Here is a 13752-nt window from a genome sequence, read left to right as displayed (position 1 = left end):
GGAAGTAATTGGTTCAATTGATTCAAAGCTTTGGAAAGCTTCGTTTCTCCCATCACTAACGTTACTTAACGGCCGAGCTCAGTATTTTGACTGAATAATACGGTTTATTTCTCGCAAAACCTTATAGTAACTGTTATTGCCTCCCAAACACTTTCTATATATGGCGTGCGTCTCGTTGTACCATTACGTGATACTTTAGTTTTATATATCTTTGTAAGGTTTGAGTCTGGTCGCCATTCAAATGGAGGAGCGCGTGCAGGACATTTCTCAAAATATCTCCTTTTGTGGTCCGAAAAGAAAGAAGGGACACAAGGCATTGGAACAACAACACCATGGTGAGTAAAAGATGATTTAATTTTCATCTCTTCAGTGTTCTTTCACTTAGAAATGCGTCACAACACTGAAGCAAAGTCGGTTGTAATTTGCAAATGTCTTTTAAAACGATTTCAACTCGATACATAAAACTTAAGTTAGCTAACGTAATAGCTTTGCAGTTTGTATCAAACACTGTATTTAGTTGCATTTATAAATGAATTTATGTAACTCACAAACCCGGCTTTACAATCATTTTGAAAATCTGATTAAGTGATTCATTTACAAAGAACCGATTCAAAAGAATGATTCATTAGCCAATCGGGCAGCGCGAACTCGACTCACCTTTTCCAAAAGCACCGAGAGCTCCTCCAAAGGAGAATGAGACAAACTTCCCCAAGTTAAATGTGTTTTCATGGTATTGACGGACAGCGCTGTTTTGCTCTCTTTCACAAAATAAACAGATTTGTTTTTCCCGCGTCCCGAGAATCCGAGATTTGGGATAAGCTGTCCGGAGGAGCCGAGGGACACGACGAGAGTCGTCTGGTCAGCTTTATCTAAAAAGTCCTGAATGACCTGTCGTTGTTCTTCTACGGCAAGACATTTTTGCCAGCGGTCAGACTTTAGATTAAACGTTTTTAATACACAGTTTTCTAAATGTTCATATCTCTCGTCCACTTTTGACTGCTCGTTGTTTTCCATTTTGCCGATGAGTTTAACTGACTGAACTGACTGGATCTGCTTTAAACCGCTGTCTCCATAGCAACCCAGTGTTTACATGATGGGTCAGCCCGCTGTTGCTATGCCAAAGACAAACCGTCGGTTTATTCATTTAAATATATCATTGTAAACATACGGACCTTCATCTCTGACTGATGACGCGTTTTTAACGGTCATAAGCATCGTATTTTTTAAATAATTTTTCATTTAAAAGACTGTATGTACATTTATAACACTACTGTGTATGATATTACCTTTGCATCAAATACAAAATACAGCCGCGATCAACTTGACATATTTCTCTCGGACTGCCTTTATGAATCTCTCTCTATTTTTTCCTCTTTTGGAAGTTGTGAAAACACTATTGTGGAGATTTTCTTTTGTTATTCGAGCAAATGGGAACACGAAAAATATATTTAATGTATTAATTACTAATTTAATGTAGTCTAATTTAATGTAGTCCGGCATCTGAGCGTCTCAAAAGTGAAAAGCAAGGGTCAATCAAATTTGACATTTTTAGAACAAAATTAATTAATCATTCTAAAAGGTAGTTACAAATTAAACTTTTTTTGTTGTTGTTAAGTGATCAGTAATCAGTAATGATTTGTTAAGTGATCAGTGATGCATGAATGAATAGACACGCCTCTTTGAAACGCAGCTATGGCTAGGAAGAAATAAATGTTTGATGACATTTTAATCTTAAATTTGAGTCAGCACGCATGAAAAGTTTTGAAAATGTGCTGTATTACCAACACAAAAGCAGAATCTATGGATGAAACTGCTTTGATATGAATGCATTCAATGTTTTAGATACAGTAAAGTTATTTTCTCACTCAAATATTATCAAAACTGCAGCTAATTTTAATATGCACCACTTATATATGACCCGGTTTCACAGACGAGGCTTAATCTAGTCCCAGACTAAAATGCATTTCTTAAAATATGCACATCAGTAATGTTTGATTTCTAAGGCACGTTTCTAATTCTAATTTAATATTCTAATTAAACAAAGGCCTAATCCTGTCGGTGAAACAGGGCTATAGCTTACAAACCTGTACAATTTTAATTTGTTTAAAAATGTTAGTGAACAAAGACAGAATTGTACTGCGCTTTACTTCAGCAGCAGAGGACTGTTTGATTGACAGTGAGAGTGGGCGTGGCCCACTGTAATTCATGCAAATGAGCAACTAGCACTGGAGGTCATGTGATCTGAGGTCTTGTTGATAGAGTTCTTGGTGTTTTGGATGCAACATAAAAATGATAAAAGCGGTGCCAACTAAGTAACCAGATTCAAAAGAGCTCTAAATAATTAACTCTTTTTTAAAAGGAAAGCATGAAAACTGAAGCTTTTAACTAAGATTATTTAAAAGATGATTTAAAGCTTTTAACTTTTACCTGGAGAAGGCCGTGCCAAAATAATAAACAACATAACTAACCAAATTCCCCAAATGGCTAAATGTGTGCAAAGCAAACACAGGTCTGTTTTATATCTCGGCCTTTAATGAGCCTGCACTCTCTCAGCCAATCACAGGTGACAGCTGATATCAGGGGGCGGAGCTCTGAGGATGGACGGGAACAGAGGAGGGACAAACAAACACACACAGGAGAGAACGACAGAAACAAACAACAACAGTATGGGATATTGTACTGTAAGTAACAATTATTAAAATTCTTATCCTTGAGTTTGAGGTTAGGTTAGGTCTGTTTCCTTAATCCATGAACAAAAGTGAACATAAATGAGTTTTGACTAGTGGTGGATTGTAAAAGCAGTTTTAACACCTGAGAGTCGCACCAAGGTCAGAACCAAAGTTCGTGTTTTGATACATTTTATACATTCGGTAAGTTTTGGTTTGGTTTCACATTGCAGTTATGTGAGCGCACTAAAGAACTTCACATGGTGTACTTGCGTCCTGTCGTCATCATCTCTCTCAAGCAATCCTGCGGGAACATCCGGATCTTCCTGTAAATGGTCTGAAAGTCCGAACCATACAGAAGATGCGTTCACACTAGAGACGAACCAAACCTTTGCTCAGTTTGATCCGGACCGAGACTACCTCTTCCCGTCTGACCAGATTTCGTCTGTTTGGTCCGGACCGTGGTCTTGGGGAGGGTTCACACCTGAATCAAACTGAAAAGTCCGAAAATCCGGACCAAACAAGGCAGGTGTGAAAGGGCCCTTCGTCATGGTTGATATGTTTCTTGTGTGTTTGGCTGATGAAGAACTGCTCTGAATGCAGGAACCTTCAGAGGCCACTGGGTGGCGCTAAAAGAGCAGATATTAAGAGAGAACATTTGATCATATTGATTCTCTTCTGAAACGTTCATCATACAGTGCGAATCCTGTCTGTCTGAAGTCTGTGAATGTACAAATACTGGTCAAACGTGAGATATTCTAGAAACTCTTACAGATGATCCAAAAAACACTGCACATAGTCACATGATCACAAATATACTTGTTTAATTAGTAGCAGAACTAAAATCTGAACTATTAGTTTTACGTAAGTGCATGCACGTGATTGGTCACATGACATTTACGGCTCACGTGATTGGCTCATTCTTCAGGTATTATACAGACCTCTTTAGTAACATCAATACCTGTCTGTTCGTACGCATTAATATGTCATTATTAATATACTGCAGATTTGTGACAGGATCCCCCTTCAGTGTGTGTGTAACACTGTGGAATCCTGGGATGCGTATAATGATGTTCAGACACACATATGAACTCTCTCTCTGCTTTCTCAAGCAATGCAATAACCTAAAATAAATATGCTCATATTATCAGCGTTTATTTTCTGCATTCGCTGCTCCTCGGTTGAATGTTTTCCAGAATATATTATATTTCCTCTGAATAACTGGCATTATCCAACACTCATATCTGTTAACTGTAATGCGAACCGCATTTCTTTAGGGTGTCTAATTGCTATGTGTGTTTGAGTAACGCAGTATCGCTGGTTATGAGGATATGAAGATTCATTCATCAGCTTGATAAGATGCTGGAAGTGGAACGGGGTGTTTAGAAACAAAAGGCTAATCTGTTGGACAGCATTACAGAAATACATTCAGTGTCTCTTCATAACCAGTGGAGGGCGCTGAAGAAACACCGGCCAGAAGAAGCAAGACTTGTGCAGAATATGTCCATGAATATGATAATTAATTACTCCATCAGACTGACTCTTAGTGAGAAGTGAATATCAAGAGCTTGCTGTGACGTCTGGGTCAGTTCTTAATAAATCTGTTAATTTATTTGAAATGCATTAAAATGCTGTTCACCCATAATATGAATTCTCTTCTGTGATGAGCATGTTTTTAATTCAGTTGTTAATGTCAGGGTGATGCATAAAGAAAAAAGCCCTAAAATAAATTTTTTTTTATCCCTGTATGAACCAAACCCATCTTAAGTGTTTGCTGCCAAAAAAGCTATATAATTTGTTTTTCTGACCATAGAACACGTCCCGTTGGAAGTTCCAGTCGTGTCCGCTACTTTTCAAACGTTCTGTGGTCAGATGAAACAAAAAACAATATAGCTTTTTTGGCAGCAGACACTTTAGATGGGTTTGGTTCAGGCATTATAGGAGAAGACTCAGAGCTGTTATCTTGGCAAAAGGTGGTTGCAAAAAGTATTTAATAAAAGGGTGCAAATAATTGTTCACAATGTGTTTTGGAGAAAAACATTTATTTCATAATGTGATTTTCCCCCCACTTTCAATTCTTTTACTTCAATAAAAGGTTACATTTTTGTATTTTTTAAAATAAAATATCAAAAGGATAAACAATGCAGAGTTATTTTTTACAGCCATCTTTGATCATATTTACCAAGGGGGCAAATAATTCTGACCAGCACTGTACACCATTCCGCTATTTCTACGCCATTCCGCTATTTCTACGCCATTCCGCTATTTCTACGTCGTCATTATGCTATTTCTACGTCATCACGCTTATTTCTGTCTATGCTATTTCTACGTCATTACGCTATTTCTACATCATTACGGTATTTCTACATCATTACGTTATTTCTACATCATTACGGTATTTCTACATCATTACGCTATTTCTTTGTCATCAGGATTATTTCTGTCTATGCTATTTCTACGTCATTACGCTATTTCTACATCATTGCGCTATTTCTACATCATTACGGTATTTCTACATCATTACGCTATTTCTTTGTCATTACGCTATTTCTACATCATTACGGTATTTCTACGTCATCACGCTTATTTCTGTCTGCTATTTCTACGACATTACGCTATTTCTACGTCATTACGCTTATTTCTGTCTATGCTATTTCTACGTCATTACGCTATTTCTACATCATTACGCTATTTCTACGTCATTACGCTTATTTCTGTCTATGCTATTTCTACGTCATTACGCTATTTCAACGTCATCACGCTTATTTCTGTCTATGCTATTTCTACGTCATTACGCTATTTCTACGTCATTACGCTATTTCTACGTTGTCATTGTGCTATTTCTACGTCATTACGCTATTTCTACGTCATTACGCTATTTCTACGTCATTACGCTATTTCTACGTCATTACGCTTATTTCTTTTTATGCTATTTCTACGTCATTACGCTATTTCTACATCATTACGGTATTTCTACGTCATTACGCTTATTTCTGTCTATGCTATTTCTACGTCATTACGCTATTTCTACATCATTACGGTATTTCTACATCATTACGCTATTTCTACGTTATACGCTATTTCTACGTCATTACGCTTATTTCTTTCTATGCTATTTCTACGTCATTACGCTATTTCTACATCATTACGGTATTTCTACGTCATTACGCTTATTTCTGTCTATGCTATTTCTACGTCATTACGCTATTTCTACATCATTACGGTATTTCTACATCATTACGCTTATTTCTACGTCATCACGCTTATTTCTGTCTATGCTATTTCTACGTCATTACGCTATTTCTACGTCATTACGCTATTTCTATGTCATTACGCTATTTCTACATCATTACGGTATTTCTACGTCATTACGCTATTTTTACGTCATCACGCTTATTTCTGTCTATGCTATTTCTACGTCATTACGCTATTTCTACGTCATTACGCTATTTCTACGTTGTCATTGTGCTATTTTTGTCATTACACTATTTCTACGTCATTACGCTATTTCTACGTCATTACGCTATTTCTACGTCATTACGCTATTTCTATGTCATTACGCTATTTCTACGTCATTACGCTATTTCTGTGTCATTACGCTATTTCTACGACATTACGCTATTTCTACGTCATTACGCTTATTTCTGTCTATGCTATTTCTACGTCATTACGCTATTTCTACATCATTACGGTATTTCTACATCATTACGCTATTTCTACGTCATTACGCTTATTTCTGTCTATGCTATTTCTACATCATTACGGTATTTCTACATCATTACGCTATTTCTACGTCATTACGCTTATTTCTGTCTATGCTATTTCTACGTCATTACGCTATTTCTACGTCATCACGCTTATTTCTGTCTATGCTATTTCTACGTCATCACGCTTATTTCTGTCTATGCTATTTCTACGACATTACGCTATTTCTACGTCATTACGCTTATTTCTGTCTATGCTATTTCTACGTCATTACGCTATTTCTACATCATTACGGTATTTCTACATCATTACGCTATTTCTACGTCATTACGCTTATTTCTGTCTATGCTATTTCTACGTCATTACGCTATTTCTACGTCATCACGCTTATTTCTGTCAATGCTATTTCTACGTCATTACGCTATTTCTACGTCATTACGCTATTTCTACGTTGTCATTGTGCTATTTCTACGTCATTACGCTATTTCTACGTCATTACGCTATTTCTACGTCATTACGCTATTTCTACGTCATTACGCTTATTTCTGTCTATGCTATTTCTACATCATTACGCTATTTCTACATCATTACGGTATTTCTACGTCATTACGCTTATTTCTGTCTATGCTATTTCTACGTCATTACGCTATTTCTACATCATTACGGTATTTCTACATCATTACGCTATTTCTACGTCATTACGCTTATTTCTGTCTATGCTATTTCTACGTCATTACGCTATTTCTACGTCATCACGCTTATTTCTGTCTATGCTATTTCTACGTCATTACGCTATTTCTACGTCATTACGCTATTTCTACGTCATTACGCTATTTCTACGTCATTACGCTATTTCTATGTCATTACGCTATTTCTACATCATTACGGTATTTCTGTCTATGCTATTTCTACGTCATTACGCTATTTCTACGTCATTATGCTATTTCTACGTCATTACGCTATTTCTACGTCATTACGCTATTTCTACGTTGTCATTGTGCTATTTTTGTCATTACACTATTTCTACGTCATTACGCTATTTCTACGTCATTACGCTATTTCTACGTCATTACGCTATTTCTATGTCATTACGCTATTTCTACGTCATTACGGTATTTCTACATCATTACGCTATTTCTACGTCATCACGCTATTTCTGTCTATGCTATTTCTACATCATTACGCTATTTCTACATCATTACGGTATTTCTACGTCATTACGCTTATTTCTGTCTATGCTATTTCTACGTCATTACGCTATTTCTACATCATTACGGTATTTCTACATCATTACGCTATTTCTACGTCATTACGCTTATTTCTGTCTATGCTATTTCTACGTCATTACGCTATTTCTACGTCATCACGCTTATTTCTGTCTATGCTATTTCTACGTCATTACGCTATTTCTACGTCATTACGCTATTTCTACGTCATTACGCTATTTCTACGTCATTACGCTATTTCTACGTTGTCATTGTGCTATTTTTGTCATTACACTATTTCTACATCATTACGGTATTTCTGTCTATGCTATTTCTACGTCATTACGCTATTTCTACGTCATTATGCTATTTCTACGTCATTACGCTATTTCTACGTCATTACGCTATTTCTACGTCATTACGCTATTTCTACGTTGTCATTGTGCTATTTCTATGTCATTACGCTATTTCTACATCATTACGGTATTTCTGTCTATGCTATTTCTACGTCATTACGCTATTTCTACGTCATTATGCTATTTCTACGTCATTACGCTATTTCTACGTCATTACGCTATTTCTACGTTGTCATTGTGCTATTTTTGTCATTACACTATTTCTACGTCATTACGCTATTTCTACGTCATTACGCTATTTCTACGTCATTACGCTATTTCTATGTCATTACGCTATTTCTACGTCATTACGGTATTTCTACATCATTACGCTATTTCTACGTCATCACGCTATTTCTGTCTATGCTATTTCTACATCATTAAACTCATTGGGATCGAGCTCAGTCGGATCGATTAAGGCGTTTACATGAAGGCTTTTCAGTGCGATTGAGCCGTCAATCCGATCACTAGTGGATTATATGGTTGCATGTAAACGTAGACAGTGTGAACGGCCTTTAGAGTATTAAAATCCTCATCTCTGGTTGTGTGTTTAGCTGTTCATCATCACACACAGAGGAATGGCTCAGTTTACCCCACTGCAGTGTTCGGGTCTGCCATCAAGGCTTTTGTTTCCATGTGCGCTGCACAACACGTCCAGGCTATTTCTGTCCTCTCTGTTCTCTGAAGGGTCTTGACACATGAGAGATGCTGATAAACCGGCTGAGGAAACTGGGCGTTTATCTGACGCTGGCAGAGCCGGGGAACATCCAGCTCCAGTTTGTGGGACAGTATCTCCGCTGGCTTCTCTGGGCTGGAGAACACCGGTGGTTTGAGCGCTTCAGGCCATGACTGGACAATTTTCATAGTTTCACGCATTGGTGGAAAGCCAAGAGCAACAGGCTTGAGCGAGACTCGCTCTGAAACCGGAGATTGGGAGTAATGGCCGTCTGGGGACCCGCAGTTCCACATATAACGCATTTACTCGGATCTAATGGAGGCCTTTCCCAAATTCACACACACGCAGTCAAACCAAAATTTATTCAGACACCTTCAACATTTCTCACATTATCACAGTTTATTCGCTATAGTTTAGAAAATGGTAATATAATATGAGCAGAACTCAGCTGATATTTGACTGGTTTTGTCCGTCCTTCTGTTAGACTGTCTCACACATGAATTATGTTGAATATCTGTCAGCTGTTAAATTTAACTACACAATTAGATAATACCAGTTTAGCTTAACCAATCACCAAGCAATGCTTCATTGTGTTCAGTCTGTGTGTAAAAAGAGCATTAGCAATTAAAGAAGAAACACTTCAGCAAAACATGATCAGGCCAAAGTGTCGCAATCATTTCTGGTCCCAAATGTTTATAAATGTCACTGGTAGTCGCTGTATGAAGATTTGTTGTGTATAATATGTCACAGTTTACTTTATTTTGCTCTCCTCACTTACATTAAGAAAAATCAAAAAAATGATATCTGGTGTCTGAATAAGTTTTGGTTTGACTGTAATTCTGTTTGCTAATTAAAACTTTAAGAGCTTTTAATACGTTTTGACAGGCTTCTCCGCAGTGCGCCTCAAACTGATGTGCTGGAACCAGCTTTTACTCAATTAAAGTATTTCTACCATCTGTCGTTCATTATCAACAAGAGCTTTTTTCACTCCTTCATCCACCTGTCATGACAACACACACACGTCATGACAACACACACATGAAGCCGTTCATCAGCGGACGCGTTCTGACTCGAGACATGATGTCACTTCTGATGATATCACAGAAAACTCTTACCTAGAAGCTCCTGGAATCACAAGAATCGAGTTCTGCTTCAAATTCCCTGAGCATTAAGTCAGCGAAAATGCGGCACAAACTTTATTTGATGTTAAAGCAAGGCCTGCCTCGTGTGAACCGATGCCCAGCATGAGCAACTGCACTGAGGAAATGCTTTACAAGATGTTGGAACTTACAATAACTATTTTTGTTGGCCAACAAAAAAAGTTTCACTTTTATAATGTGTATTTTAATCATTTTCTGTTCCTCAGCAGATCATGTTTCAGCAAACCGCCTCTGTGATGCTCTTGTAAATGCTCCTAATGCTGTTTTAGAGTCTCCTGTAACAGGTTTACATGCAAGCTCAGAAACCCTGATCTCCTCATGATCTCCACTGCACATCTGCTCTTTCCTCTCAGTGTCTGAAACGCTTCCATCGGAGATTCAGTCTCTCTAAGCTCCGCCTCTCTGAGAGCTGCTCTGCTCTGATTGGTCAGAGAGCAAACGCTCATTATCATATCTGAATCTCAGCTCTTGATCACAGTCTCTCTAAGCTCCGCCTCTCTGAGAGCTGCTCTGCTCTGATTGGTCAGAGAGCAAACGCTCATTAACATATCTGAATCTCAGCTCTAGATCACAGTCTCTCTAAGCTCCGCCTCTCTGAGAGCTGCTCTGCTCTGATTGGTCAGAGAGCAAACGCTCATTAACATATCTGAATCTCAGCACTTGATCACAGTCTCTCTAAGCTCCGCCTCTCTGAGAGCTGCTCTGCTCTGATTGGTCAGAGAGCAGACGCTCATTATCATATCTGAATCTCAGCTCTTGATCACAGTCTCTCTAAGCTCCGCCTCTCTGAGAGCTGCTCTGCTCTGATTGGTCAGAGAGCAAACGCTCATTATCATATCTGAATCTCAGCTCTTGATCACAGTGATACGAACAGTAACGATGGCGTGGGTTTCACCGTATCAATCTCATCAAAGTGGATTTGCTTCGTCAGCAGAAACAGCGTCTTCTCGACACGAACCTGAACATAAAAACTCAGTCATATAGCATTGTGAGAAAGGGTCAAAGGTGAAGGGTCAAATCATGCTGGTTTGGGTGTAATATTGCACAATAAATACAAAAGTGAGTTTTAAAGATCATACATCAAAGGGTTAATGTAAAAAAACGAAAAAATTAAAATACAATCATATCAGATTCAAATGTGTTTTGTTTCCCCCCGATTACCTTTACAGCCGTAACCTGAACAGACACTGAGTAAACACACTTACTGCGTTTGATAAATGACCGCGTGCAAATCTTGAGAGAAAATTGGACAAAACAAAACGAGCGAAGACCTGGCTAACGTCAAACCCAGGGTTAGCATGGCAGTGCAGCCGGATTGATGTTTACCGATCACACACGACTTCTGGTGCGACGCGACTCATGACGAGCGCGTCTCTAACGGCAGGTCTGAGAGCGCTCGTGTTGAACTCCCTCTAATGGCGTGTAATCAGGCCCAATTAGAGCTCAATTACAGCGGAGAGTTAGTTCATGAGCTCACCTTGGAGAATGTTCCTGGACTCGTTTAGGGCTGAATAGATCAGACGTGTGTTTCAGGCCCAGAAGAGCGAAGGCCAGTTTACACTGGACGGCCAGATCTTGATCCTGCTAAAGTCAAATATAACATTTAAATGTAAAAGCATTTCTTATATTAGAATAGCCCATTTCTGCTCGACTGAAGCTCCTAGATGCTCTTCTGGTAAACCTCGGCTTTCCTTTCAGGTCTGGACACAGTGTCCAGTCGGGATTATTTTACGTTCATTGATCTCGTAAACGTACACGTTCTCTGTGGCGTACTCGACATTATCCTGGTGACTAATCAGCACACTGTACATCACTGAGATCGAGTGAGTGAGTGTGTGTGTGTGTGTGTGTGAGTGTGTGTGTGTGTGAGTGTGAGTACATCACTGAGATCGAGTGAGTGAGTGTGTGTGTGTGTGTGTGTGAGTGTGTGTGTGTGTGAGTGTGAGTACATCACTGAGATCGAGTGAGTGAGTGTGTGTGTGTGTGTGTGTGTGTGTGTGTGTGTGTGTGTGTGAGTGTGTGTGTGTGAGTGTGTGTGTGTGAGTGTGAGTACATCACTGAGATCGAGTGAGTGTGTGTGTGTGTGTGTGTGTGTGTGTGAGTGTGTGTGTGTGTGTGTGTGAGTGTGAGTACATCACTGAGATCGAGTGAGTGAGTGTGTGTGTGTGTGTGTGTGTGTGTGTGTGTGTGAGTGTGTGTGTGTGTGTGTGTGTGTGTGTGTGTGTGAGTGTGAGTACATCACTGAGATCGAGTGAGTGTGTGTGTGTGTGTGTGTGTGTGTGAGTGTGTGTGTGTGTGTGTGTGAGTGTGAGTACATCACTGAGATCGAGTGAGTGTGTGTGTGTGTGTGTGTGTGTGTGTGTGTGTGTGAGTGTGAGTACATCACTGAGATCGAGTGAGTGTGTGTGTGTGTGTGTGTGTGTGTGTGTGTGTGTGAGTGTGAGTACATCACTGAGATCGAGTGAGTGTGTGTGTGTGTGTGAGTGTGTGTGTGTGTGTGTGTGTGTGTGTGAGTGTGAGTACATCACTGAGATCGAGTGAGTGTGTGTGTGTGTGTGTGTGTGTGTGTGTGTGTGTGTGTGAGTGTGTGTGTGTGTGTGTGTGAGTGTGAGTACATCACTGAGATCGAGTGAGTGTGTGTGTGTGTGTGTGTGTGTGTGTGTGTGAGTGTGAGTACATCACTGAGATCGAGTGAGTGTGTGTGTGTGTGTGTGTGTGAGTGTGTGTGTGTGTGTGTGTGTGTGTGTGAGTGTGAGTACATCACTGAGATCGAGTGAGTGTGTGTGTGTGTGTGTGTGTGTGTGTGTGAGTGTGAGTACATCACTGAGATCGAGTGAGTGTGTGTGTGTGTGTGTGTGTGTGTGTGTGTGTGTGTGAGTGTGAGTACATCACTGAGATCGAGTGAGTGTGTGTGTGTGTGTGTGTGTGTGTGTGTGTGAGTGTGTGTGTGTGTGTGTGTGTGTGTGTGTGTGAGTGTGAGTACATCACTGAGATCGAGTGAGTGTGTGTGTGTGTGTGTGTGTGAGTGTGTGTGTGTGTGTGTGAGTGTGAGTACATCACTGAGATCGAGTGAGTGTGTGTGTGTGTGTGTGTGTGTGTGTGTGAGTGTGAGTACATCACTGAGATCGAGTGAGTGTGTGTGTGTGTGTGTGTGTGTGTGTGTGAGTGTGTGTGTGTGTGTGTGTGTGTGTGTGAGTGTGAGTACATCACTGAGATCGAGTGAGTGTGTGTGTGTGTGTGTGTGTGTGTGTGTGTGTGTGTGTGAGTGTGTGTGTGTGAGTGTGAGTACATCACTGAGATCGAGTGAGTGTGTGTGTGTGTGTGTGTGTGTGAGTGTGTGTGTGTGTGTGTGTGAGTGTGAGTACATCACTGAGATCGAGTGAGTGTGTGTGTGTGTGTGTGTGTGTGTGTGTGAGTGTGTGTGTGTGAGTGTGAGTACATCACTGAGATCGAGTGAGTGTGTGTGTGTGTTAGAGAGAGAGAGTGAGTGTGTGTGTGTGTGTGTGTGTGTTAGAGAGAGAGAGTGAGTGTGTGTGTGAGTGTGAGCACATCACTGAGATCGAGTGACCAACCGATGAGAGAGGACGTGTTTTATGTGTGTGTGTGTGTGTGTGTGTGTGTGTGTGTGTGTGTGTGTGTTAGAGAGAGAGAGTGAGTGTGTGTGTGAGTGTGTGTGTGTGTGTGTGTGTTAGAGAGAGAGAGTGAGTGTGTGTGTGTGTGTGTTAGAGAGAGAGAGTGAGTGTGTGTGTGTGTGTTAGTTAGAGAGAGAGAGTGAGTGTGTGTGTGTGTGTGTTAGAGAGAGAGAGTGAGTGTGTGTGAGTGTGAGCACATCACTGAGATCGAGTGACCAACCGATGAGAGAGGACTTGTTTTATGTGTGTGTGTGTGTGTGTGTGTGTGTGTGTGTGTGTTAGAGAGAGAGAGTGAGTGTGTGTGTGAGTGTGA

At 39.9% G+C, this 13752-nt stretch overlaps 1 protein-coding gene across 1 annotated transcript in view; it reads right to left on the bottom strand.

Moving 5' to 3' along the window:
- dnah9 (dynein, axonemal, heavy chain 9) overlaps positions 1–1014 on the bottom strand; it is a gene marked incomplete at its 5' end in the record, with an annotated part of 111943 nt that extends 110929 nt beyond the window's left edge. The window contains one exon of the mRNA XM_084135755.1: positions 658–1014. Coding sequence (XP_083991881.1) covers positions 658–1014 — 357 coding nt within the window. The remainder of the gene's footprint in view (positions 1–657) is intronic.
- Between the last annotated feature and the right edge of the window lie 12738 nt (positions 1015–13752).

Source organism: Abramis brama, assembly GCF_963993115.1.
Source record: "Abramis brama genome assembly, chromosome: 14".
Taxonomy (NCBI): Eukaryota; Metazoa; Chordata; class Actinopteri; order Cypriniformes; family Leuciscidae; genus Abramis; species Abramis brama.
This window is presented reverse-complemented; position numbering and strand designations above follow the sequence as displayed.